Raw genomic sequence first — 13,650 nt, forward strand, 5'->3', positions numbered from 1 at the left:
TTCAACGCAAATCCTATGCACATAGTTCTTTTAAGCATAAATACGTCCAAATATCGATGGCTAAAATGCATAACCTTGTATTTCCGTCGCGTTGTTTCAAACTTTCCGCTCCCGTTTTATTTCTTCGAGAAAAAACAAGCCATCTTTACACTTTGAAATTGTTATAGAATATTCTGCTAACGAGAAAGAATATTCAAGGACGTTTTCAAGAATTACGTTGAATAGTTTTCCAAGGAAACTTTAAAGTATGACAGCAAGTTTGCAACCTCGAGAATGGAGGTACGTGGTTCCCACTATGGCCATCGACATGCTTAAGAAGATCTGCGGAGTTACGGCTCCGCGTAAGTCCGTTCCAGCGTGCCGATTATTGAAATTGATAGACAAAGCTATAGACAAAGAAGACAAAAAGAAATATGGAGGGATCCTATTGGTGGAAGCGAGTGGTTGCAATGGACAACGGAGGTAGGTAATAGACTGAGTAACGGCAACCCACGAGAGACCCGATATAGTTCGTCCATCATTCTCTCCCTTAGTCTATAGGAGCCACCCATTTCAATAAATGGAATGATCCATACTCCCTTTGTCTTCTTTGTCTATCGATTTGTCTATCAGTTCCAATAATCAGTCCGCAGTGCCTCTGGTTGGCTGGTAGTGCGGTTTGAACCCATCGACGAATGTTGCATTTCCGCGTTTACCTAGAAAATTTGGCCGAAATTCTTAGCTCTGTTTTTGCGCTTCCTAAGTCCTAGATCTAACTAAAACGCACCATTTTTGAAAACTTTATCTACCTACTCTATATCCATTTTTCAAAACACTGTTTATTTCTGAACTTCCTTTTCCAAGGCGAGGGTGGTGGGAAATTGAATATCGACGGTGTAACTACCAGACCACGTATCTCGTTTGCGGTGTTTCAAAATCTTCACTCCCATTTTATTTTTTTGACGGAACAAATCAGTTTTATTCTTCGAGGTTTTCATAGAGTTTTCTTTGCACCTAGAAGAAAAATCGCGGAGGTTTTCAAAAACTGACGTTGAGTGATTCTCCATGTATAAAATAAAGCTTGACAGGAAATCTACAACGCCGCAAACCGAGGTACGTGTTATGGTAGTTTCACCGTCGATATGTGTCGCAGGCAGTCAGCAATCGCCGGCAATTTGCAAGCTCCGTACTTGTTAATTCATCAAATCGCAATTACAATAACATCGATATAGGACAGGTTTCTTTAGCGAAGAAATTCAAGGCACGACATCATCTTGGAACGCCTTCAAATCCAGCGATACTCGCTGCTTTGCCGCGGAGTTAGTTTAGTTGCTTAACCAAACCAAATCCAACGCAGATTATTGATTACATTTCACGAACTCGCGAGTGTGCCAGCTGGTAGCATGCATTCAAGAAGAAGGGGATAACGTATATTTGAATCCAAAACATAATAATCATAACTTGCCGTCTCGTTTTTTTACTTTAAATGTTTTTTAATTTGTTGATGCAACACGAATAAATTGCAATTTGCCGGCGATTGCTAGTTGCCTGCGACATATGTATCCCATAGCCCAAGAACTCGGCTTTTCATTTGTCTCCATCTCCTCGAGGAAACTTCTCCCGACTTGAAATCAAGTATCTTGCTATTTTCATAAATTTTGATTGATACTCGTACATCTACTTTGACAGACGTCCTCGGAAGTCCTACATATTTCGCAATGACTCATACACTTGAATTCGCTCGGATGATACATTTCAGGCGTTTCAACAAAACAAAGACATGATATCTTATCTTCGGCTAAACAGCTCCTTCTCGTTTTTCTTCGAAGCTACTGCCGTAATTAAAATTGCGGAGCGCGTAATTAAGTAGTCGCTGCCCCTCGAGGCTTCGATCGTCACTTTTTCACTCGGTTCCCGAAATCCTGGCCGAGCTTCGTTATTTGGTTTTTTTCTTGTGGCAAACGTCAAGTATGTTTTCTTCATAATTTTACCCCGCCAAAAGTTTTTATTCATAATCGTCCGTTTGTATATTATTTACTTCCTTTCTGTTTTTTGTCAGATTTTTCACAACGCTTCACTCACAAAAGTGGGATTCATTGCAGTGTGTATGAAAAAAAGTTCTCTGGGCAGTTTTTGTTATGCCAAGGAAAATACGCGTCGCGCCGAAGACAATTTCAGTTGTGACACCGAAAATCTTGTCGCCATGAATCACTTTAGTTGTAACCAAAAAACTTTTGTTATAATTCGAAGAAATTTTCGTTGGGCCAAAGACACTTTTTTTTCACAATCAAAATGCATCCAGTGCTCCGATGTATATGCACTGGCGCAAAAGGGTTTTTTTACTCTTTTTTTTCAAGAATGACAGCAAGGCGCACGTATTTATTTTAGCACAACGAAAAACAGCCACTTAGACAGTTCTATTGCGATGAATCAAATTGACGTATTTCTGCCAAACGGAACTATGCGCAGTAAGACATGAGCCCTGAGACCCTTAAGAATACATGCACAACAAGGCTCACTTCATAATGCGGTTTGGCAGAAATACATCCAAATTACTCTCAGTGTTGCATTAACCCTTAAGGTGATCAAAGGTTTACGTCAGGTACAATGCAATAGGTAACCAATATAATATTCAACTGAATAATACAAGATGATACCTCCTTCTCCCCGCTAACTTTCAACCCCATATGTCCTAAAAGATACAACTTAGGGCTTTCTGAGGCATCTCTCCATCTATGAGAGCTGCTGTTTTTCAATCTTTATTGAGGGGGCGGCATATCCTATTGGGGGGGGGGGGGGGACTAAACTCTCTCAAAATATGTATACCTACCTATACAATAAACCTATTTCAGTATACCACAGTTCATGGTAAAATAATTAACAGTGTGAAGCAATTTCATCATAGAAATAAGACTATGGTTGCCGCGATTCCCGGTTCAAACCGTATGCACTCCTCTCGCAGTGACACTCACAGAACCTCTGTGGAAAGTTCTTTCTACCCTTTCATATTTTTCAACATCAGGGATGTTTCGACGATAATGTTTAAACATGATTTTTCAAGAAAGTCTATCGACTAACTTGGCTGAACCAGGGTAGCATGGTCACCTAAGATTTTCGATACAAATCAAGCAGGATTCAAGTTCTGCAACTGATGCATTTTATTTTATAATCTTTCAGCGGCAACCATTGAAAGCTGCTAATAGAGTTGCCTCCTTAGCGTTTTGAAGGCGCTTTCCACACGTGCGCCAGTGAGTGAATGCCTGCAAAGCGAGGGCAATAAGGTTCAATGGCCAATCAATATGTCTTTCTTCGAGGAAGGCTTTGGCTGTTCGGTTGGATTTGGAATTGTGATCCTACCGTGCTTGGGAAAAACCTCTTATAAACATTCGGACGTTTCCATATCTACTTCAATAAAATACGATTTTTTCTGAAAATCTTTGGATACTTCTTCAAATTGTATAATAAATTTTACTTGGAATTTTACCAAAAGCGGCAGAAAATTTCGAGGAAATATACTCAAAACGTCTCTGATAATTAAACTACACCGGAGAAATTTCGGCCGAATTCAAATGCTCGCAAGGCAGTCTGCTTCCGCAAAAGCAATATCCTTGACGAGCCCTAGTAAAAACCGAGTCATTTTTTTGTCTTCTGTACTCTGTTTTCACCCTTTTTCTGATAGTTTCTTTTCTCACTGTCATCTGTTGCAGGATGTTTCAAACGCACATGTTTTCCGTTGTACTCTTAATTGGTGTGGCAACCAGTGGAAATGGGTTACAGGACTTCAATACAAGTGACCCGGAGCAGTACATTTCGGCGCTGAATTCCCGTGGACTCTCTTGGACTGTAAGACATTTTTTATACGGCTAAACTTTAGGACATGTCAATTCGTGCTGTTGCAAATTTTCTTTATTTCTGAACAATTTTTATTTTTTAGAAGGGGAAAAAAATCATTCCTTCAGCTTAATGTCTTACAAGATGACCATTAACTTGTAAATAAATATACGAGAATTTAATCCATAGGTAATTTAGGTTTGTTTTCTCCTTAAAGAAATGAAGTAAGTATTAGTAAAAAATTGCATATTAGGTCATGTGTCTTGGAATGTAGCCATCGTTTTCAGATTTCTCTTATTACGTTATACGTCACATAATAATGGCTGTCAATACTTTTCAATCAAATCTTTGATCATATCCATGCAATAAAAAAGAGTGATTCTGTTCACTGTAACAGAAGTTTCCAAACTTTTTTCTGCCTTTAGGGACTAGCAGGTGAACTTGGAAATTTTCTACGAAATTTAAAAAAAAATTATATGGGACTCTTTAGCCACTCAAGATCCTTGTAGTCTATTTCAACAAAACAAAATCTTTCAGGAAATGAAAATGAAAGTTAGTGAAAAATATCAATCACGAAAAATAAGCCAAATTTTCTCCTCCACCCTTTTCCTCCCCTCATGGTTGTTTTTAGATGGACTTTAATGCAAGAACATGGTTAAATACATATATGCAAGATCTCTGGTTTCGGTTCCATGTTTTAGATATAAAGTCTACCTTGATTTGTTTCCTTTGTGTCAAGGTGTTGCATTGCCAGCTTAGACATCTCCCAACATGGTCCAGTTTATTTTGCTCAAGGAGGGGATGATTGTGGCCTTTCATGCTTTGATCGAAGTCATTATTTCTTCTTTACAAAATTAAAATTTTATCAGAGTCACCATTCATACATTTTACCAAAAAGTTTGAGAATATCTACTGAATATAAGACAAGCAGTCAGGTAGGCATGTGGCCTGGTTTTTGCACAAATATAAACGGTCCAAAATATATACTTCAGCAAACAATTAATTCTCAAAATAAAGTTTTAGAACATCAAGTATGTGAGTTAATGTATTTTAATCGTCCTGGAATTGATTTTTCTGCTACTGAACGATTTTTTTGTTTGTTTCAGGCTGGAGAAAACTTTCCCCACCCTCTAAGCGAAGCGCAAATGAAAAAGTTGAGTGGCACATTTTTGAGGAAGCCTCGCCTGCCAATCAAAAAGTTCCCTCACTCCCCAGAATCAGTAGAGCCAATTCCAAAAAGTTTTGATTTACGAAATAAGTATCCTAACTGTCCGTCTTTATTTTGGGTCTTTGAACAGTCCAACTGTGGTGGATGTTACGTAAGTTCAGTTTTATTTAACCTCATTTTTTAAGAATCGCAATACAGTATGATCTCCTTTACACCTCATAAATCTGCTTATAGATTATAGACACAATACAGGAAGATAAGAATAAAAAACACTAAAAATGTGGTTAGAACTGTTAAGTAGCAAGGTGTTAGAATAATGCTAGGTCCTCACTATTCTGTGAGGAAAACAAGACCGAAAATTCCAAAAATTTCAGAGTAAAAAAATTTGAGCTCTAATGAGTATCAAGACTAAAAGGGAAGAGTGTTCAGTTCAGGCAGATGCATTGGAGTTTGCATTCATTTTCTCACAATAAATGAAATATTGGGGGAGGTTCTAACCTACCACAACCGAAAAGTGCCCCTCTCCCACCTTGAGCTTGAATTATCCTATCTGTCCTGTAAGTTATCAAATAAAAGTGTAATTTGATCAAAATAAATTTTCCATTTGTTGACTTAAAGTTGCAAGTTTCTAATATTTGTTCAGTAATTAATTTTTGCCTCAAAAAATGCTATTTGATACTCTTCCTGTTGGCCTCAATCTTTACAAAGGTTTCTGTTACAGGCAATAGCCTCAGCATCAGCTATGTCTGACCGAATCTGTATTGCATCAAAGGGAGCAAAGAAACCGAAAGTGTCTGCAGAAAGCATCATATCTTGTTGCAATAAATGTGGGCGAGGCTGTGGCGGAGGTTATGTTGATAAAGTCTGGCTTCACTTTAAGAGGGAGGGTGACATCACGGGTGGTGAATATAACTCATATGAGGTAGGTAGCAAATCAATGGTTTAGCCTCGTTTATGACGCTGTAGGTTTCCTGTATTACTATACTTTTTTGAAGGATGACTCCGTTTCAGCTATATAATTCACAATTTAATGTGTTTGCCTCGTCTTTTCAAGAATATTCTTCAAAAGTTTTGCGAAAAATGTTCTGTATCATCTATCAAAAAAATTGAGCTGGAGCAGAAATTCTAAAGCACCATAATCAAGTTATGAATTTTAATTTTACCTTCAACATGAATGTGTTGGAATTTTTAGGGCATGTCCATAGCTAGGATAGCCCAGAAAACAATTCTAACAGAAGGTCATGAGGGATTAAAATTTTTCACTATTATTAATGTTTATCATAACGGAGAGCTCAGAAAATTGAGAACTTGGCGTCGATATTAAAATTGAGGGCAGGTGCTGTTGCCACTTTTTCATTCATGACAATAAAGCATCAGGTGAAAATGCTGGGGCATTTTAGTTTTTTTGATGCAGTAAAACTTAGAAAAATGCATTTTCTTTTCTTTAATATTTTGCTCACATGGCTGTTTCAGGGATGCCAGCCTTATAGCATCGCACCATGTGGCAGAGAGGGTGAACCAAAATGCTCCAAAGATGAGGCTGACACTCCTAAATGCAAAGCATACTGCACAAACCCTAAGTATGGCGCTCCTTATAGAAGTGAATCATATCATGGTAAGATTTATCATTTTTTGTGTGCGTCTGAAGGAAAAACTGAGCAGAAATTGCATATTGGAGAGCTTTAAAAAATGAAGTAATTGGCCACTGGACAAGGTCTGAACTTGTTTAAAACGTTCTCTCTTTAAAATTTCTTGGAGAAATCGATTCTTACACTGGATAGTTTGGAAATCAACTCCTGAGTGAGGTATCAACAAGTATATTTAACACAAAACAAAGGGAAGTTTTAGTAAACAAACGCTGTCATTTGTGTTTTTGTTAATATTAATGGTGACTAGGTACTGTATCTTGTTGCAAATTGATCTCCAGATTTTCCGTTTTCCTTGTTAAACTCTAAAGAGAAAACATCATACCTTGGCTAGAGAGCTATTGTGCAAAAATTTCACTTTAAAAATTGTACCTACAGTAAATCAGATGTCCAAAATGTTTTACCCTCCTGTTGCTGAGCCAGGGGTCCGTCTCTTGTACCTCCCCAACGGAAACTGAATCATGGTGATGAGGACCAAAAAAAAACTAGAATTTACAAGGATTCATCAGTAAGCAAAAAATTTTGTTGATAATTAGTGTCGGAAACTGGAATTTTCTTCTATTTCTGTTCAGAGGTCATTTTTTTTTTTTTTTTATTTTAAATTTTGTGATCCTGTCTGACTTTTTCTGAGGAATTAGTTGAAACTTTAAAAAAATCTGCTTTTTTTGCTCAGAATTGAAGAGTCGAAGAGGAAATGATGGCAGGTTTTTGTCAAGCAATTAGTCCGTAAAAATCAAAGAAATACCAGGGAATGAGAAAATTAAAACATTCTTGACACCCTGAAGTAAAGAGACAAGAGCTGCCAATATCTGATATGATACATGTCTCTTCATCTCTCTTCCCTTTATGAAGAAGTGCCTAGTGAACAAAAATGCTGATGTAGTGCAATCCTGCAAATCAGTGTCAGGTTTATTAACAGTCCTTGTGTGGTATTTCCATTTTTGATCATTTCTTAAATATGTCCGTGTAAATATATCTAACGTACTTTAAATTTATCAATCTGCATCTCTGATGTCATGAGTTGTGTTTCTGAATGATATTAGAAGTGTTATCTTTATGTTGTACAGAGATATCTTCCCTTTTTTTAAAATAAATAGGGCTAAATTATGCATTAAATTATGATTTACTTTGATGGGGATTTTCTTCATACTTAGAAAAGAACTATGTATCTTGAATTTGTCTTTTTTATTTTTTCAGGCAAAAGTGCCTATGCTTTGAAGCAAAATATTGAGGAAATACAGAGGGAGATAATGACATACGGCTCAGTTGTAACTGGCTTTACCGTTTACACTGATTTTCATTACTACAAGAGAGGTACGTTGAAATCTATGTTTATATAGTTGTACATATCATGTGAAAACAGGTGCAATTTTATGTATATGATCATAAACTTCTCAAGGATTTTAAAATTTTTACCAAAAATACGCTTGTGAATAATTTTGAGATGCACCTTTTTTTGTGATTTCTGAATAGACTGGGATATGTTTAATTATGTATTAAGACTCTTGGTTAAATGTTTTAGCCAAAAGACAAAACACAAAATGAATATACAAAGTAAGCATAAAAACAGAACTGTAATTTGCTAGACATTCTAGTAACTTTTCCACTTTGTTTATTCATTCTGTTTTATCATATTTTGCCAAATTTTCTAGTTAACAAGATGCTTTGCTTTCATGATAAGGTAATCAAGAGTAGAAGGCTTATTTTGATATATTTTGGCACTTGAGGCAACGCTAGATGACTTCTGTCAGCAGCAGAGAGACTGCTATCTGTCATTGCTGTTGACTGTTTTCATGGTATGGCATTCCTTATTTTATGTGTGCTTGCGCATCCCCCTTTCATTCAAAGTCATTTTCTTTTGCCCTCATTTTCAGGTGTTTATGAGCACACAAGTGGCAAGAGCTTTGGAGGCCACGCAGTGCGAGTCATTGGCTGGGGTGAAGAAGGTGGCAAACCGTACTGGCTCGCGATCAATTCCTGGGGCAAAAACTGGGGCGAAAATGGGACTTTCAAAATCCGCCGTGGGACCAATGAGTGTGGTTTTGAAAAATTCATGGTAGCCGGAGAACCTAAAATGTAATCTATAGTCCCAAGAGAAATTGTAATTTCATTTTAAATGTAAGTTGAATTTCGCCAAACCAACTCCTGTATTGCATGATAAATTAAGTAAATGATGTTGCATGCTGTTTAAAGATTCTGGTTTTTTTTTTTTGTGTTTCAGTCGTTTTTGGTACTTTATTGCATGAGACTTAAGTTTTCTCTCAGAAAGTAATGTTAGCTGCATTCAACATATTTCCATCCACAGACAAGACAACTTTATCTACAAATCTTGAATACCTCATCATAACTTGGACAGTTAAAAAATATATTCATGTCTTTAAACTTGGAAGCAGATAAAGATTGGAGGATTTTATTTCTCATCAGAAGGATCCAATCAAAAAGGTCAAACAATCACCAGAAATTTCAGAAATTGAATAAGAAAAACTTTGATATAATATCTCTCTCATTGGTGATTTTTTTAAAGAAATAAAAAATAGGTTATTGTATTAATTGATATTAGAAACTGGAATAACTTAAAAATGTGTTTATGCGGACATTTTTAGCCGAATATTTTCCCAGCAGAACCTAACAGAGTCATCGGAGGAATGTTTAAGTACCCAATTTAGTTGAGCACTTGAGCATGCATAATTTGTGATTTTTAAACTCCATAAAAGGAGCCATCAGAGGGAAAAATTTCCTGAAATTGGCGACACTCAGTCGGCAATTAAAATTGATGTGCCCCAACATATTCTATTAATATAGAATCTACTTTTTTAGCTCTTCACAAGGTAGCAAAAAGCCTCTTCTATAATCAGGAGAGATTTTAACCTCAAGCTCATTTTTTAAGGGTGTCTGTAAAATGAGCATCTTTGTATGTAATTTTAGGTTGACTTTTAATGTCTGTTCATGCATCCTTTTATTGTAATTGCTTGGAAAGTTAAGTTTTTGAAGAAAATTTGTTAAGCACCTTGATGCATGCAAGTAAATGCATTGGCATTTCCACTCAACATTATCTTGAGTCACATAACTTAGCGCTGAAGTCACTGCTTGATATCATGGCCCTGTAGTCGCTGCCCAACGTTGTGCCTGAGTCTCAATTTGTGCATGTTAGCCCAACACTGCCCTAATATGTTGCCAACATCTATACTTTAAGCTCCGATTCCTCGTAAATTTGAGTACCTGGTAACGCGTAGTTCCAGCGTTCTACCGAGGATGATTTTTGCGGCTATCGACAGGCAATTGTCTCTAAATGAGCCTGCCTTATTCAGATTTCACTAATATGACCCAGGTTTTTTATATCACGTGGTAAAGTTGCGAATTCTCCCATTTAAACAATGTAAATTTTTATTTGTTTTCACAGTTCGTTTGAGCGTTCTACCGGGCCGATTTCCATAATTTTTGCGGTTATCGACAGGTGATAGTCTCTAGGGGAGGCGGCTCTTATCAAAATTTGAAAATAGGACCCAGGTTTTTTATATTAGAGGAGACCAGGAAGCTTAGAAAGGGGGGCAAAATTTGAAATTCCCGCCACTGATAAACGGTGGGAATTTCAAATTTAGCGGAAAATAGTGCGAAAAAAAGCGGGAAATATTGAATCTTGGTCTGTGAGCAGGGTAAAGTAAGTGAATCGAAGGTACGCTCCTTTGCCATAGACTATGTATCCAAAAGCAACGAAACGCTCCGTTCCATTTCGTTTAGTCTTAGCGTGAAGTTCGAAATAAATGACGATTTTTATCCTACGATTCTTATTGGTTTAATTGCTCCTGGCCACAGGGAAATTAAAGAAACGAGAGTCGGATATGAAAATCTTTTCTTTTTTTGGGTCGTTCTTTCGTCGAAGCGGGCCTGAGAGAGCGCGCGAGGCGCCCTCCGGGGGTTGGGCCGCGTAGCGGCCAGGGGCATGCGGCATGCCCCCTAGTTGCTCTCCAGTTGCCGCGCAACATTACCCTGAAATTTCCGCGCACCATCTATGTCCTACCCTCGGTGAACGTTTGTGCCTTGAGGAGCATTTAGTTGGTTGTTTTGGCGCAAATGCCATAAGTATGCACTAAAATATAATGCATGCTCATGCGGATGACGTAACTTGCGATCCCCTCCATGCGGACACCGACGTTAAAACGGCTCTCACGCTAATCTCGTAAGATAAACACACCCACCCCACCGGGCGCACGACCCGGGCCCCAGAGACAAACCGGCCCGCACAGCACAGGTGAGGAGCTGAGGACCAACGACGGGACGGGACACTTCCACTTGGTCGGCCGCGGCGGCGGCGCGCAGCGCAGGCGCAGTATTATGTAAATCCGCGAGGTCGGAGAAAAAGTGGTCCCGCGACATAGCTTTCGGATTTAAATCGGGACCCGAGACGTCTAAATATAGATCCCCCTCCTTTCCTGCTCTCTCCAGGTTTTTTCCATGCCTCATCCCAAGATCCTCAGTTACTGACCTTTTTTCGAGTGGACATTGATTGTGGGTCAAGTGCCCGCTGCCCCCTCTCTGGACCACGGCATGTTTTCCGGAGGATGCTGCATTGCTGCCTGGACCTGGCCCCCTCTTCCCTCCTCTCTCGGTTCCGACTGAATGTTGTCGAGCTAGAAGTCGAGCCAGGCTCATAATCAATTAGTATGCTTTTTTCTCCTCTTTTTCTTCCCATCTGAGTTTGTGAGTTTCTCATCAAATACAGCGTTGTCGAGTTTTTTTTTCTCTTCAGAAATTTCGACTTAAGCTGAGGCTGCTAGGCCGCGGATTGCACAGTAGAAGGAGCATAAAAATACACTGGAGAGACCGAAGTAATTCATGTGACTAATGTCAAAGTCTTGTTTACGCATTTCATTTATTTTTTATTTTTTTACATGTGCGGACTGCACCTCATTCATTTCATCAGTTTCCGCTGGGTGATTTGGAAGTCCTTTGATTGGTCAAGTCGTATCTTCCTCCGACCAATCGATGGTCAAAATTTTCTACGCGCCTTTTACCGCGAATTTTCAAAAATCCGCGAAAGAACAAAATTTTGCGGTTTTGCATGTACTCGCAGATTAGTGCGGTTTTTCTGGAATGCGGCAGCAGGTTTGCGGACACTTTCGCGTGACCGCAGATTCCCACGTTTTCACGCATGCGCGCGCATGCAATCGCTGTTTTTGCCCCGTCGCTTTTATTACTCCCGAGGAAACTGGACGTTAATAAAAAAACGGCGACTTTCGAAAGCCCACGTATATACATAATCGTTTCAAAATGCTGTACCCTCTCAGGGGTGCAAAAATGTTCCGAACAATCACGAGCAGTTTCAAAATGTCCTCACTCGTCAATATCAAGTCGAAGGGACACGTTGAGCCAAAAATTTTCAAAAATTAAAGCGCTTTTCAACGTATCATTTTTTGCCAAACCCAACCCCCCTCCCCCATATAACCTGTCACGCGCGAGCTAGGGCTCGCTCGCTTGAGCATTTTTTGCTTTTCTACCTAAGTATTCGTTTCTTGAAAAAACTCGAACTCGCGCACATACGAACCGCTTTCTCAGCGCTCTTTAAAGCTCTGCGACGCCCGACAGCCACAGTCTCCTACCCCTCCAAAACCCCTCAGGGTAATTGATACTCATTCTTTCGTGCAAAACTGTCTGTCGTTACCTCCTCACTGGGCCTCCCCTTCGTCTCCACACACGGAGGAACCCAACCAAGCATCTTGGCGGTATCAGCCTTCCTCTCGGCATCCTTTTAACATGATCATGCTGGCCGTGACGTCGAATACGATGTTATTTTCAACTTGAATGATCTGACGTTCTCTCCTTCGCACCTCCTTCCATAGCAGGTAGGTATACCCTCTTCTGGGTGCAATCCTATTCCAGCTCTTCGTCGCTACGCATACAAGAGAACTTACCTGACTCCATTCCAAGCTAGAACTTTGACTCGGCAACAATCAAACTTTTTGAAGGATTTGAGCGCGCAGTTTTTGTCCAACGCGCTGCCAATATTTGGGCGTAATCAAATTGAAAATCAGCCAAATTTCCAATCAGAAATATCATGGAAAGGCAGTTACGTGGCTTCTGCTGGAAAGGACTTGTTGTGGCCTCCGGCGGAGCATGCCTTTGAGGCCAGAGGCTGAGCCGGTGCCCGTGGTGCGGAAATATGGGGAGGCGCGGGATATGCGGCAACGTTGCGCGGTACAATGTTGCTGGAAAATGTGCCAATATCTGTGATAGGACCTCGGGTAACAACCCGTTTGCGGGGCAAGCAGGCGCCGAGCCAGGAGCTCGGAGCTGAGTTGGAAGAGGCCCGAGAGGTCGGACGTTAGAATCACCTTGGATTTACATACGCGCGAGCGCGACGCGCGACGCAACACACGAGTCTCGATAACTCCGCGCTACCTATCTCCAGCGACTACGACTTATCTTCTATTTTCCTTAGCCACCCCAGGCCCGATAACGCTGATACGACAGTTTCTCATGCTCCGGGACCTTGTCATGCCTAGTGCTCGCTTGTCCCGCTGCCCAACGGTTTTTCAAAGCGGATTTTTCGTAAAATGTGAGTATTCGTTGCGTCAACTCGCCTCCGAATCCACTTTTTTAGTGCGGGTCCGCGTTTGTGACGTGCCGTCCGAATGAGTGGTGATTGTGTTCGTTCTCCAAGTTGACCCCTCCATGACCAACTTTTGACGCTGGTGCTTTTGACGTATTTCACATTGATAAGCCTCTTCCAGAACCCTTCAAATGACGAATAGGTATTCGATTTTTGGTTTTTGACGAGTCCGTCGGAAAGCTTTTTTGCGAGTTGCCTTCCTTGAATTTATCATGCTTGCCATGTGCTTGCTCATGGGACTGATTAAGGTTAGATTTGACTTGTCAGGGATATGATCCGGGCAAATGTGCAGCATTGCCGCAATATTGGTAGCTACCTAATTTATCACCATGTTGCTTTTATTTCCACAAAACTCCCGACCAATATTGCTGGAAATGTCCATGCATCAGGCTATATGAGGTCATGGGAATACTCTATTG

General features: G+C 39.9%; 2 protein-coding genes across 3 annotated transcripts in view; both read left to right on the forward strand.

Moving 5' to 3' along the window:
• Nucleotides 1-1,788: 1,788 nt before the first annotated feature.
• LOC109039906 (cathepsin B-like cysteine proteinase 3) lies at nucleotides 1,789-8,816 on the forward strand. The gene is made up of 7 exons (XM_019055627.2): nucleotides 1,789-1,947; nucleotides 3,687-3,822; nucleotides 4,917-5,129; nucleotides 5,700-5,900; nucleotides 6,452-6,593; nucleotides 7,822-7,938; nucleotides 8,499-8,816. Exons 2-7 carry the CDS (start codon nucleotides 3,688-3,690, stop codon nucleotides 8,702-8,704), a joined length of 1,014 nt encoding a protein of 337 aa, XP_018911172.2. The 5' UTR covers nucleotides 1,789-1,947; nucleotide 3,687; the 3' UTR covers nucleotides 8,705-8,816.
• A 4,153-nt stretch (nucleotides 8,817-12,969) lies between these two features.
• Nucleotides 12,970-13,650, forward strand: part of LOC109039900 (protein scarlet) — an 18,949-nt gene continuing 18,268 nt past the window's right edge. Inside the window, exon 1 of one of the 2 annotated variants that reach the window (XM_072299002.1) lies at nucleotides 12,970-13,177. In XM_072299002.1, coding sequence (XP_072155103.1) covers nucleotides 13,176-13,177 — 2 coding nt within the window. In that variant the 5' untranslated portion in view covers nucleotides 12,970-13,175. Of the gene's footprint in view, nucleotides 13,374-13,650 lie in introns of both variants that reach the window. The other variant, XM_019055621.2, reaches the window with a different exon arrangement.

This window comes from Bemisia tabaci, chromosome 3 (genome assembly GCF_918797505.1).
Source record: "Bemisia tabaci chromosome 3, PGI_BMITA_v3".
Taxonomy (NCBI): Eukaryota; Metazoa; Arthropoda; class Insecta; order Hemiptera; family Aleyrodidae; genus Bemisia; species Bemisia tabaci.